Raw genomic sequence first — 14,008 nt, forward strand, 5'->3', positions numbered from 1 at the left:
GCTGTAGCTTTTAAACTTTTTAAAGGCTGAGAGAATTGGGATTGTTCAGCCTGGAGAAGAGAAAGCTTCGAGGTGACCTAATTGCAGTTTTCCAGTGCCTAAAGGGAATGAACCTACAAGAAAGCTGGAGAGAGACTATTTACAAGGGCCTGGATTGACAGGGAAAGCAGGAATGCTTTCACACTGACAGAGGCAGGTTTAGATCAGATATTAGGAAGGAATTCTTCTCTGTGAGGGTGGGGAGGCCCTGGTACAAGTTACCCAGGATAGCTGTGGTTGCCCCTGGATCCCTGCAAGTGTCCAAGGTCAGGTTGGACAGGGCTTGGAGCCACCTGGGATAGTGGAAGGTGTCCCTGCCCATGGCAGGGGTTGAGACTGGATGGGTTTTGAGGTTCCTTCTGATCCCAAACCATTCTAGGATTCTGTGATTCTACTTTGGGTCGCTCCTGCCGAGCATGAAGGTTTTTAAGGTGTGTAATTCCTGTGTGGCTTCAGGTGATGCTCAGAAGTGTGTTTAAGTGTTGTAATTACAGGTGATTCCCAGGGACTGGGATTAGCAGCTCTGTGGTTTCACGCCTGCAGGAGTCATTCCTGGGGCTCCCAGCTGAGCCCCATGGAGGTTTGTGTGAGGCTCGGGCAGTGGCCAGGTGCCCTCCCCAGAGTCACTGCTCTTCCCAGGCAGGAGGAGGTGAGAGTTGGGGAAAGCAGCTCAGCACCAAAGGCTCTTAGTGAAACTCATAAAATTGGAAGTGCACTCTCTTTCTGCTCCTCTCTTTCCATAAAGGAACAGAAAGCATTAACTCTGTAGGCATGGAATAAGGTTTTGTGCCTTCTTTTGCATCCCTCCCAGTCTGTTTGGAATAGATCAGAATGCTGTCCAGCATGGCACTGAGTGCCTGTAAGGACAGGAGAGAGCAGCTGCTGCCACACGGTTGTCACCCAAACCCACAGAGACAGGCAGCAAGGTGGGTGTGGTGGCAAAGGGGAGCAGTCACACTCGAGGAGGCAGCACTGTCAGGTGTGTGATGCTCTGGGGAACGCTGGAATGCCGGCTGGCATCGGCAGGGCTGGGGCTGGGTGTGCAACGGGCACACATTCAGCAGCCTGTGCCAGTGCTTTTCTTCTGACTGCTGAAATAGATACATGAGTGTGTTTTTGACACAGCTGTGTCAGCAAACCAAGACGAGCACTCCAACAGTGCTTTGGGCTTTGTTCTAGGATGAGCTGCTGGTTTAGAGTAAACTCACAATTTTGCTCTCTGATCCTGTGAGCTGATTGAGGTCACATTGCCGTGGTGCTGTTTACTTGTCTCCCAGTGCAATAGCATACATAATCCATATGTTATGGGTTGTATGCTATTGCACTGGGAGACAAGTAAACCAAAGGCAGACCCATAGACCTGATGCTAGTTTTCCAAGGAAACTTGGAAGGGCTCTGTTGTACAAATGAGCTGGACAAACTCCTGGAAACCCAAGTACTTCATCTTGTGATCCTGTGACGGAACCTACACAAAAAGCCTTTGCTTCTCCTCCATACCAGCCAAAGCATCCCTCTCCCTTCCTAGACCCTTTTCCCATTCTAATCTTTCAGTGCAATATTTTCCTTGATTTGTAGTTAAAATGTTTCCCTCTTTATGGGAAACAAAAATTAGTAGGAAGTGCAAGGGGGGAGCTTGGAATTCCTCAATTCTGAATTTTGTCTTTTTTTTCCTTCACTGACATAGACAGTCTCTGATGACTGGTGGCTCCTGGCACTTTCTCTTGAGGCATTGGTACAGTTCCATTGCAGCCTCTGAAGGTTCATTTCAGTCCCTAACTGATGAGGTTCCTGGAGATGAGGCTGGGGTTTTATTTGGTAATGGCATTAGTTCAGCCTTGCAAAATATTGCTTGCCTGAGGTGAGTAACAGGTTTTGACGGGTGAGTAAAGCATCGTCTGTCATCATCACAACCAAGTACAGGCAGGGTGGCTGTGTCTGAGCTCCTAAGTGTTCTGAGCAGTTCTGAGTTTAGTTGTGCTGCAAGGAGTCATGATGGGGTTTGTGTGTTTCTGTTTAAAGTGCAGCTCTGTTCCTCATTGATGGCACAGGAGAGGCTGGCAGATGTCACATGTCAGGTGTCAGACACTGCTGCAGAGCTCCCAGGAGATGGGAGCTCTCAGAGCTGGTTTGCACTGAGTGAGAGGAGCAGCTTTGCTCAGCTCCTGCCCTGTTTCAGGGCAGAAAGGTGATTTGTAAATCAGTTATTCCCAGAACAGCACAGTATCAGATGGTTGCCTCGATGCCAAGTGCTTCTTGAATGGGATTTTGCCTCCTGGTCCATGGAAGCTTAGCCAGAAGTGCTGCAAACTTCACGTTAATACTTGATTTACAGTGTCTGGGTTTATTGCACCATTGCATTCCTCACCAGAGAGAGACACTGAAATCCTCATGTCATTGGAAATTATCCTGGCAGCACCTAGAATGGGATTTCTGTTGAAATATTTTTCTTCCCATCAAGTCTGATGGTGTTTATAGAAGTAGAGTGAACCCCTATCTGCCCATTTAGCCTTCACACTCACTTTGAATGAACTTTTACTTTTTTTTCTTCCTGTTTTTTTTGTTTGTTTGTTTGTTTTTGTTTGTTTGGGTTTTGGTTTTTTGTTTTGTTTTGGTTTTTTGGGGTTTTTTTGGGGTTTTTTTGGTTTGTTTTGGTTTGTTTTTGTTTTTTTGGTTTTTGGTTTGGTTTTTTGGTTTTTTGGTTTTTTGGTTTGGTTTTTTTGGGTTTTTTTTTAAATTTTTCATCTCCTAACAAAGGTAAGAGGGATGTTAAAAGCCAAAGCTGGTTTTCTACAGTAACAATGAGGTGGTTTCCCAAGCCTGCACTGGTTCAGGGGCAGAAATGAGATCAAAACCTGAGTATTTCTGGCCATTTCCTGTGGATTCCCTGTCTAAAGATAAAGCATAGAGCTCTGGGTGGAAGCATATTAATTCGGCTTCATTATCTCTGCCAGCCTGGCAATCATTTATCATAAATCATAAATCTGAATCTGCAACTTGGAACTGAATGACTCATCTCAGTTTTGTAGTATCTTCTTTTGCCTTAATGTTTCTGAGACTTAAAATGCTAAAGATGAATAGAAATTACAAACTGGGACAAATGAGGAATTTTTAGGCCTGACTATGGTTCTTCAAAATGTTTCATGTTAGTTTCTGCTCTCTTTTTAATTGCCCCATTTGCTTCCTTTTATTGGATTGTCTTGATTTTAATGCAGATTTTACTAATAAGGGAGCATTATAAGAAAAGCGATTATTTTATTTTTCTGTGGGTTCTACTGGATTTATAAAATGCAGAGATGAGAAAGACCAATTATTTTATCAGGCCTTCTCTGGTTAAGTTCCAGATTATTTTCTACATTGTGATTTTTGACATTTTTCCTGGCCCAGTTTGAAGTAAATTCTCCAAGTTAATTACTTCTGTCCAAGTAACTTCCAAACTCCTTCTCCTAGAGGGAGCTTTGTAAATGATCTTGGTACTTGAGCTTCTTTATTTTTAAAGCCTGGACACAAAGAATAAAATCAAAAAAGGGGTGGGCTTGCCCTTGGTGAAACTGGCGCCCAAGCATTTGCTATAAACAAATGTTTATAGATGTACAAGGCTACATCAAATATTAACATATTCAATACCACCCAACACAAGGCTCATTGAGTCCAATTCCTGCCTCTCCCTGCAGCCGTGGAGATGTGGATGTGTTCTGTGACCCTGAACATGGACACGGCCGCAGATGTTCCACACCTGCAGTTCCCATACCCCAGTGGAAGCTGGGGAACTCCTACAGAGGTTATCCCAGGTATATTTCCTAGTGCCATTTGCAAACATGTGTCTTGCTTTTGGCCCAATTAAATTAATCATAAAGAGCTGTGGTGGTGCTGGGATTGGAGCTGCAGGAATGCTGAAGTGTCCTGTGTTGCCCAGCGTCAGGTCTATGGGTCTGCCTTTGGTTGAATTATGCTCACACTAAACCTGTAGGTAGAAAGTTGAGCACCTGGAAGGCTTCAGATCAAGAATGGCGTTCAGGGGCAAACAGGGCTCTCATGAATCAGAACCAAGTCTGATGGTCACAAACCTGGGGTTCTGTGTTAGAGGCGGGGGAGTGGCTGTTGACATTTGCAAATGAAGGTATTCAGCAGTTCTGTTCCTTTGTGCTGAAAACAAATACACAGAATTGCCTTCAAGGCTGCAAGTTCTGAGTCTTGGGGAAGAAAAGATCAATTTCAAGTGAAATAAATTTGAGCTGAAGAAACTTGAGAGCTCTGAAAAGTCAGGTGGTGGCTGTTGTTGTTACCACATCAGGCATTCAGAATCAGGTCCCCGACATTCAACCTGTGTTCATAATGTTCCTTTTCCTCCTCCTTCTCCCTTTGAGCAGTGGGGAAGGGCTGTGAAGGATCTTAAGCTATGAGGAGACAATTCTGCCAGCAGATGTGGATAAACCTTCATGCTTGGGGTGTTCTGAGATCAGCAGTCTACACTCCCATAAAACATGGAATTGGTCCATTGACTCCTTTGGGTTATTTTGCAGCGGTGTAACTTTAGGCCTGTGTTCAATCCAAGTCATTATACTTCTGCTCCTTACCCAGCAGTAACATTCCATTGCAGAAACAGCTTCACTTTTATTGATTCTTCCTAATAGCAGAGAATCAACAAAGCACCACATTATTTATTAGACTGAAAGACACCAAATAATAATGTGTTGTTTTATATTAGATGATCAAGTGTAAGAGCCCTCAATACCTTGGTTAGTGGGTCTGGTTGGAATGTGCAGCTGGAACATAATATCTAGCTGCCCAGAGAGCTGCTTTGTCCTTAAGATGCCAAATTATTTTTTTTTTCCTGTTTAATCCTTTTTCCTCCTCTCTCTTCCTACTATATTCCAGTTCTTCCATGCACAAAATGCATTTTTCCTTAATACCATTCAAGAACATCTCTGGAAGGACAGATTATTTCTGGAGGGTTTGTGTGGATTTTGTATTAGCAAACCTGCTCTACTGAGCTCTGTTGTGTAAAGGAAGATTCAGTCCTGATAGTAAATTCTGCATTTCCAGAACTTAAGAATGAGGGATAGAGCTGTGGGATGAAACTGGAGGTTCCCCCCATGATCAGCCAGGCCTCACCCCCAGATCAGACACTGTTAGTAAAGATGCTTGTTGTTTTTCTGATACAAATTTATGTGTTCTGGGATTGGGGTTGGGCTTCCTCAGCTCACCTGGCCACAGGTGCACTGTGAGATTTTGGCAGGAGGGAGCCCTAGCCTTTGTCTGCACCGGTTTGGGCAGAACCAGAACTGTTCATTCATGTGCAGGGGCGTCACTGCCCTGGAGACCTCTGCTCCTGCAGTGCCACAGGCACCTTCCCAGCCCTGAGCACAGGAACTCTGTCTGGAACAGCATGTGGAGCTTGGAGATCTCCTTCCACTGTCCTTCTGCCATGGCACTGAGCTGTCCCATCAGCCTCAGCCTCTGAAATCTGCACCAGGATGCTGCTGCTCCTGAAGTGTTTGAGGGAGATGAACTGGATGGAATCCTGCAGGAAGCTGAGTCCACTTAGAATTATCATTTCTTCAGAATGGGACATTTCTCTTTGTGTTGAAATGAAATGGTGCTCTGTCTCCTTGGGGCTGCACAGAATGTGAGCCTTTCAGAAGCAAGTCCAGCATCTTTGAAGCTTTAAGAAATACAAGCTTTAGAGAAAGAGGGGGAAGAACATTTGGGATGAAGCTTTGATAGGGTGCTGGAGGCAGGATCCTGAGGCCAAGAAGCACGTAGGAGTAGAAGACAGAGGGGGCTTCTCCACTCAACAAAGGAGCCCTGTTTCAGAGTGAAGCAAATGCTTTCAGACTGAAGTTTCAGTGAAGTGCAGATGGCTGAGAAAAGATCTCAGACTAATGAAGTGCTTGGAATAAAAGCTTTGGAGCAGAGCTTGCAAATGCAACCACCTTTGACTTGCCTCTTTCATTCTGGAGTTCAGTAGCTCCATAATGCACACAGTACAGAAGATCAAGGAGTGGGTAATCTTTGCAGCTATTTGCTCATCAAAAAGGTGGTTTTTTAGGTAATTTTTTTTATACTTGGTTGCATTTGCTGGTCAGGAGTAATAAAAGATGCATAGTGACACTATTTAACACACTTTAATAATCTTATCTGGACCAGTAAAGTATTCCTGCATGGCCTGTCTTTTAAGCTCCAAGGATGAATCTCTGAAGTCTGCCATGTGTCATACTTTTTCCAAAGCTGCCCTGTGTGTGTCTGGATGGGTTTTCTAGTTCTGCACCTGGATTTCCTGTGATGTCCTTAGCACGACAAGCTGAGTGTGTGCAGGGCTGTACTGGAGCAGGGATGAGTGTCAAAGCTCTCCTCCTTCCCAGCTCTCCCTCCTCCCCTGAGAGCCACAGGGAGATGGGAATGGGGGTTATGGTCAGTTCAATCACAAGGTTGTTTCTGTTGCTGCTCAGGGACAGGAGTCAGAGTCCTTCCCTGCTTCAGCAGGGAATACTCTGGTGGGAGACAGTTTTTCATTAATTTCTCAAAGTGAGTCCATCCCATGGGCAACAGTTCTCCACAAACTGCTGCAACGTGGGCCAGCCCTTCAGCCTGGGGTCAGCCCTTCAGGCTGCTCAGCATCACTTGCTTTGTAATCACCAGTTTCCTATGATTAAATTACTCACTGTTTCAGCAGAGAGCTCCCTCACAGATAGTATCAAGGAGTCATTAACGTTTGAAAAGACCTTTAAGCTCGTCAGGTCAACCAAGATGTGCCTGAGAGTACTGTTGGAGACCAGTGCTCCAAAATTAAAACATTACCAATAAAAGGGGGTTTTCTCTGCTGAGGTGGTGTGGCGGCACACAGGTGATGGTTACTTCCCTCACAATGGGATACTGAGTGTCAGTTAATGAAAGTTTGTAAAGGACTTTGGCAGAACTCATTGCCTGAAAGGTGTTTTAACATTTTAATTTGATAGTTGTCTTTTTCTTTGCTTCTGCAGTGCCAAGACAAGCTGTGCCCTGCTCTGATTCCCAAACCTGTGAGCAAATGGATGGCTTTGAGAATGGAAAGATTTGTACTCAAACAGGCTCCCAGCAGCACAGGGAGAGGTACAGAAATCACAGATTTTTCCCATTTTTTGTTTGAAAACATTTAAAGGGAGCATGGTGTTGCTGTGAGTAGAATGAACCTGTCAGACCAAGTGTTACAGTTCTATACCAGGAAATCCTGCAGACACCTTTCATTTCTTCAGGTCCTCAGCCCAGGCCTCCTCATTCCAAGAGGTTCAGAGACACTGGAAACAGTGCAGGAATAATATTTTAATTTTATATTGTTTTTAATTTTGGATGTTTAATGATATCAAAGACATTCCAGATGATTGCAGAAACAGGAAATAATGGAAATGTTACTACCAGCAGTGGCTGTCAGGTGGCTGAGGCTGGCAGACCTGTCAGACGTCTCCGGAGGAAGAGAAGATTGCCTTTGGATTCGGAGGATGAGGAGGAAAATGCATATGAGGATGAGGTAAATGAGGCTGCATGTACTTCCTTTAAGGAGAGCTGTGAAAAGCAGGGGCAGTTATCTCAGAGTTCCTTGTGCAGTGCCAACTGGGCTGAGGGAGCTCGTTCCATACCCAGGCAATGGTCTGGGTCTGATCCTGATTTACATCAGTGATAGGAATATCTGTTCTGAGGAGTCACAGGGGTGAGTCAATAGCTCAGGTGAAGTGAAAGTCAGGAGTTCACAGTAATAATACCACGTCTGTTGTGATTTTGTGAATAACTACATTCAAATACTGTTGTGTGGTATTGAAGGTCAGTGTCAAACCACAGGGTTTGTTTGGGTTTTATGGCATACTTGCATGTACTCTCACTGTACTACCAGAAACCTGTATTAGTGCTGCATAACCAGCAGTATCTCAGTTCTGAGCTGATCTATCCTTCAGTTTCTTGCAGCCCCTAACCCCCTCCTGGGGCCCTGTGCTCTGCTCCTGCTCATCAGTGCCTCTCTGAGCCATTTTATTCACATAATGCAGAGTTCTGTATGGCAGAACAGGGGCAATAAAGCTGCAGCCTCAGCTGTCATGAGCAATTTAATTCATCGTCTTGCTCAGCTTTTCTCTGGGATGTGGGTGAGATGTTTTAAGGGGTGGATGTTTTCAGAAATCCTTGCAATCTCTCTCTTCCCCCCTTCTCCTCGTTCTCATTAGAAACTGTCCCCCTGTCCCTTCTGGGGAGTGTTTGGCAGGCAGCTTTGTATGGCACATTTTGCCTGATTTTGGTTTGCTCTGAGAAATGATGGCCTGGGAGAAATCAAGCCCAAGTTTGCAAACACACAGAAGAAATGGGAATGAGGGTCGGGCATGGAGTGTGACACAGAGAGACCACATTGTCTGGGGTGCTCATCTATGACAGGAGTTACTTGAAGCTTCCACTTCCTTCAGGTCTTCATAAATTCCTTTTTTTCCCCCTGTATCCATTCCCTGGCATAGATGGGTGTAAGAAAGGGAAAGGAAAAAGGATTGTTCCAGTAAGGCTGCTGATGTGAGCAGCAAATCCTGCATTGCAGAAAGCAAATCCTCTGTATTGTAATGGAGATTTTGGTCCTGTGCTGCTCTTTAACATATAAATGAACTTCAGTAGCATATATTTAATAACTTGTAAAGCACTTTGAGTACCAAGATCAGCTTATCTGTGTAACATTCCCTCCTGATGTTCTTTCAGGGTTGTTAAAGAGACAGCAGAGCTGGCTAGTAGTCCTTTTAGTTACCTGTTACATCCGTGTTGTACCTGCATTGTGAGATGATCAGAGGGAAGGAAAAACAATCTTGCTAAACTTCTTTTTAACGTATCTGTGTCTAGGAGAAGAATAAATCAAATAATATGAAAAGCCGCAGAAACACTAAACCAATAAAACAAGGTGAGCTAAGCTCATAGTCTCTTTTCTTTAATGTTTATAGATTTTTTTTAGTAGCTATTATAAAGTGAATAATAATAAACAGAAGAATAAAGGACAGGAGAGCTCATTTCACATTCAGAACAGCTTATTGTGTCCATAACCCTCTTACCACTGTCAGCTTCAGAGGTGTATTAGCAGGAATATCCTGGATTTGTCTGCATAATGGACACAGAGTAAGGATCTGGAAGGAGTCAGCTTCATCCAGAGCTCACTGAAGATAATAAGAATCTTTTTTTCATTGACTTTGGAGAGCTTCAGTCACAGCCTAGAGTGCTAAGTAGAAAATAAAATTGTAAACAACATGATTGATTATAGACTATGAGTTAAATGTATTATATACCTTAAATCAGTCAGTATGTAACTGGGGGGGAGAGTTTTAATGTACATTTAGAATGTAATTTTCTGTGTGTATGACTGTGGTTCTAGCAGAATGAATCCAAGTTGTTTCCATCATCTGGGAGCTGCCTCTCTAGTAGATGCATTGTATTATTAGGAGGTTATAAATATATGTGTGTATATAAAAAAAATATTGTGAACTTAGCAAAAAATCACTTGGTTTTTAATTTATTTTATTTTAGGCTTATTTTAGCTGCAATTATGTGCCTCTCTGTGCTGCCTGTTAGTTTATATTTAACCCCTTATTCCTCTGTGAAATGTCAGGAGGAGGAATTACTTCGTACAATTTTAAGTTAATCCGTCTTGTCCAGACTCTTCCTCGGCACCTTTCCTTGGGCAGCTTACCAGCAGTCCAGGTGCCACAGTTCATTTGACCTGTGATACAGTAAATTTTCATTTCCTGAGGAATGAGCACAGTTTTCCTATTGCTGGAGTTTCCAAAAGCAAGCAAAAGCAGAGAAGGAAAGCAAAACCTTTCCTCAGAAGTTGAGTAACACTGCCTCTTCTGGGGTGCCACAGCAAACATGGGAGAAGAAGGAGAAGAGAGGAGAAGCAGAGCAGGAGTCATCAGAGAGAAGCGTTCATTTTCTTGTTTTTGATTAATTAGTGCTTCCTGGAAAGAAGAAGGTATGGAACTGGTCTTCCTACTTGGAAGAGGAACAGATGCCAGCTGCTTCCCAAAAGCTGTTCAGAGAGGTTAGCAGCTTTTTTCATTCTCTTGCTGTTTTTCTCAGGCAACATTACAGGATTACTGGCAGTCACAGGATTACCAGCTCAGTGGAGGTGGGACTGGAGACCACCCTTAAGCTAGCACTTGTATTTCTGAGTTGTTTTGGTACAAGTAGGCCAGGGAAACAGGCATTTGCCCTGGGCATCTCATCCCAAAGCAGGGTGTAAAAAATGCTGGTTGAATCGCACAAATAAGCAGCAGCTGTTTGGATCTGCTCTCCTCTGGACCAGTGGGCTGTTAGGCAGCTTCCAAGGCCGGCTGGGGAGGGACAGCCTGCTGTCTGTCACGTTCCTGTGGGACTGAACAGAGCCCTCCCAGCCTGTCCCTGTGCTGCTCAGGCAATGGTGTGGGCACACTCAGAGTGCCAGGAGGGAGGGTGGGCTTGTGTCAGCCACATGGCAGTGCCAGAGGCCGAGTTCAGCCTTGGTGAAGCTGCCTCTGCACCCAGTTAAATGTGCAGCTCCCAGTGAGCTCTTCAGAGCCCAGGGCTGTTGGTCCTTCAGAGGGAGCTTAAAAGGAAGGTCCAGTCCTGCACTGAGTCATTTGCAATCCCAGTTCAGGGTGCTTTTAAACTTTTACTGTATCTCAACTGTTTCACTTGGATTAAGACTGCAGATAAATGAAAAACACAAAAGCTTTCTGGAATAACTGTAAAACTGGGCTGCAGATCAAGCCTGCCTTGTCCCTTTCACCATTTGAAGTTGACAAGTTACCTTTTGGTGGGAGTCTGGACTGACACAAAATGATTATAGCTTTCCCAGCTCTTTGATTCTGCACTGAGCTGGGAAGGGGATTCTTTTGTGTTTGAGAAGAGCTTATTTCTGCATCTTCTCAAAGATGCATTTGTAACTAATTGCAACAGTGCAGTGGTTTTGAGAGATTAATTAAAATAACGAGTAAATATAAAATAAGGTCATGGTGCCTTTACTGATCCCTGAGCCTGCACCTGTCTGTTGGAGCCACAGTCACTTGGGGTGGGATTTTCTTCTCTGAGTTGAGCTTTTGAAGCCTGAAATATAAAAATTGAAGCCTTAAGTATGTTATGACTGCTCTGCAATAGATTTTGTCTTTAGGAATTAAAAACAAATGTTTCTTCCCCCATCACAGTATCAGTCATTCCCACAAGGCCGAAATGGATTTAAAGTTGGAATGAAATTGGAAGGGGTGGATCCTGAACACCCCTCTCGATTCTGTGTTCTCACAGTTGCTGAGGTAGTTGCTTTTCTTGTCTTTGATTCCAAAAGTCCCATGTACATCTAGAATTATTTCTTTTTTCAATAAAAAGTAGAAACATAAGAGTAATAGCACTTTAGTTAGTTAATTAATGGTGACACTGAAGGAAAGATGTTATGTAATTAAGGATCTTTGCCTGAAATCCTACTGGCAGATTTTTGCACTTGTAACTAAGAATAGCAAACCTATTAATTGCCTGTAGTGAATGATTATGAAAAAGAACAATGCCATGAGGCCCTAAGATTTAGTAAATATAAACAAGTCAGAATGCTTTTATGCAGCTTCAGTTATATGAAATCTGGGTTGATCTGGTATAGACATTTAAGTTCTGGGGCTGCTTTTGTACCCCAGGAATGTGTTCATGGCATGGAGCAGGGGCTCAGGGAGGTTCCACTGACCAGTTCTATTTCCAGCTGTTTGAAGTGGGGAAAGAGGAACATGGAAACTGGGAGAGCAAGTAAGTTAAAATACAACTAGAGTTTCTGAGAAATAAATGAGATCCTAAGTTACTTTCTCTGTAAGTGCAAACGTGAGGGAGTGTTTTATAAGTGATTATTTTTCTCCTTTGTGACCCTTGGTGATAATCAGATCTTCTCTCACTGTAGGTCCAGGGGTACAGGATGCGACTGCACTTCGATGGTTACCCAGAGTGCTACGACTTCTGGGCTAATGCTGATTCCTCAGACATCCACCCTGTGGGCTGGTGTGAAAAAACAAGCCATAAGCTGCTCCCTCCTAAAGGTATGACAGAAAATAGAGTGGTGTACAAGAAACCATAAATTCTACTAAGATGTCCTGGCTCTGCATATTTCATTTTTAGTGTGATTTCATTGTGGAACTTGATCTGAGGGGCTAAAGGGAAGAGGTTTAACTAACACAGTGACTCACAAAAGAGCAAAATATCTTCTCTGTGATATTCCTAAAGACTGACATTGTTAGTTACAGCAGAAACTCTGGATTGAATGTCTCTCTGTGCTTCAGAACATACTTATTTTCTGTGTTCAGTTCTTTCCTGCATTCAATTTCTAGAAACATTTGAAGGTTGAGATTAATGATTGGACATTATGGTGAATAAGAGAGAGCTGGTTTAGCTGAAATGCACAGCCCCTGGAGATCATAGCAGGGCAGTTTTCATGCAAAGTTCATATTCTTTCCAGGTAATTTCCATTTCTGAAAAACCCACCAGAATGTACTAGGGCCATGTAAAACAATCTTTTTTTCTCTCTTCATAGGTTTCAAGGAGGGAGAATTTAATTGGACTTCCTATCTGAAGAACTGCAAAGCTCAAGCAGCTCCAAAAAGCCTTTTTAAGACCCTCAGCAGTGTAAGTGGTGATATGGAATAGAAGGGATTTCAATAGGTCTGGTGCTAAGTGAGTTTTGACCAGAATATTTATGTGGTTTTAATATGCTTATGTCAGAGGTACAGCCATGGTACAATCAGATGCAAACTACTTCCTGCTGTGTTTTATTTTCTAGAAGGAAAATTAGTACAATTTTTCTTCCTTTCCCCAGTCACTGACATTCCAGAGAAAGAATTTGTATTTTCTTTCCTCCTTAATGCTGGAGGAAAAGATTTACTGAACCGTTTAATAAATATATTACAACTGTCTGTTTTACTGTGCCCCTACAGTCAAGATATTTGTGTCACTTTCATGTAATTTAATAATTTCCAAAAGAATTTCTGGATTCCAGCAGCATGCTCATGTGTGCCGTGTGATTCATTATGGGGCTGTGGATCTTGAGCTTTTGTCATCCTTCCCCACTGGTGCTCTCTCAGTGGCTGTTAACCTCAGTTCCTGTGAAATCCTCCATCCCGTTCCATGTTACTAGGATGGCACAAAGCCCATGGGCTGGTGGATTGGAGGCTGCATGTGGACAGTCACTGACTCCAGTAGGATCAGGGCCCAGCTCTGCCCTACTTCCCACTCAGTCACTTTGTCTCCTTGAAGACTCTCCTAACTTTTCCACCAGTAAAACAGGATGTGCAATGCCCATTATCCTCAGCAAATCACTGCAGGGTGTCTCAGCCTGGGAGGCTGCAGTGGTCAGTGTACCTGGAAATTCTTTTTTTTGAGCCACATTAGCTCTTTTTTAGTAATAGTCATTGCCAGAACTCATGGAAAATCCTGTCTGCAAACATCTTGATAGTCACTGTAGCGTGTTTTGTTCTGTGGGTTTTAGGATCAAAGGAGTTTATAATGGGGATTTCAATGGCTTGATCAAGAATGTGGCTGATTTCTCTTTCCTGGTGTCCTGTTCCTCAGCCTGTCACACCTTCTGGGTTTCGTCTGGGAATGAAACTGGAGGCAGTGGACAAGAAGAACCCGTCCATGGTTTGTGTCGCCACCATCACAGACATGGTGGAAAACCGGCTGCTGATCCATTTCGATAACTGGGATGAGAGCTACGACTACTGGTAAAAGACTCTATTTCTGATACATGTCTGAAGGTAGACTGACTTTGTTTTACATGCAGGCCCTGAAGTTGGGATCTTATATCAGTTTTCAGGCATCTGAGTAATTACTTGGGGTTTTCACAAAGAGCCAGTTGCCTGGTAGTTCCCTTCCCATTTGTGTGCTGGGCAGCTCAGTGCAGAACCAGTGGGGGGTGCCTGAGCTGTCTGGGAAGCACTGGAGGTAAGAAAACTTGTGATTCCTGAAGGGGCTCCAG

At 43.7% G+C, this 14,008-nt stretch overlaps 1 protein-coding gene across 1 annotated transcript in view; it reads left to right on the plus strand.

Annotated features, from left to right (window-relative positions):
- LOC136566008 (lethal(3)malignant brain tumor-like protein 4) overlaps nt 1–14,008 on the plus strand; it is a 40,317-nt gene that overhangs the window by 377 nt on the left and 25,932 nt on the right. Inside the window, exons 2-9 of the mRNA XM_066564942.1 lie at nt 7,020–7,128; nt 7,438–7,543; nt 8,881–8,938; nt 9,981–10,069; nt 11,211–11,315; nt 11,942–12,077; nt 12,569–12,660; nt 13,603–13,754. Of these exons, the coding sequence (XP_066421039.1) occupies nt 7,067–7,128; nt 7,438–7,543; nt 8,881–8,938; nt 9,981–10,069; nt 11,211–11,315; nt 11,942–12,077; nt 12,569–12,660; nt 13,603–13,754 (800 nt within the window). The 5' untranslated portion in view covers nt 7,020–7,066. The remainder of the gene's footprint in view (nt 1–7,019; nt 7,129–7,437; nt 7,544–8,880; nt 8,939–9,980; nt 10,070–11,210; nt 11,316–11,941; nt 12,078–12,568; nt 12,661–13,602; nt 13,755–14,008) is intronic.

Source organism: Molothrus aeneus, chromosome 23, assembly GCF_037042795.1.
Source record: "Molothrus aeneus isolate 106 chromosome 23, BPBGC_Maene_1.0, whole genome shotgun sequence".
Lineage (NCBI taxonomy): Eukaryota > Metazoa > Chordata > Aves > Passeriformes > Icteridae > Molothrus > Molothrus aeneus.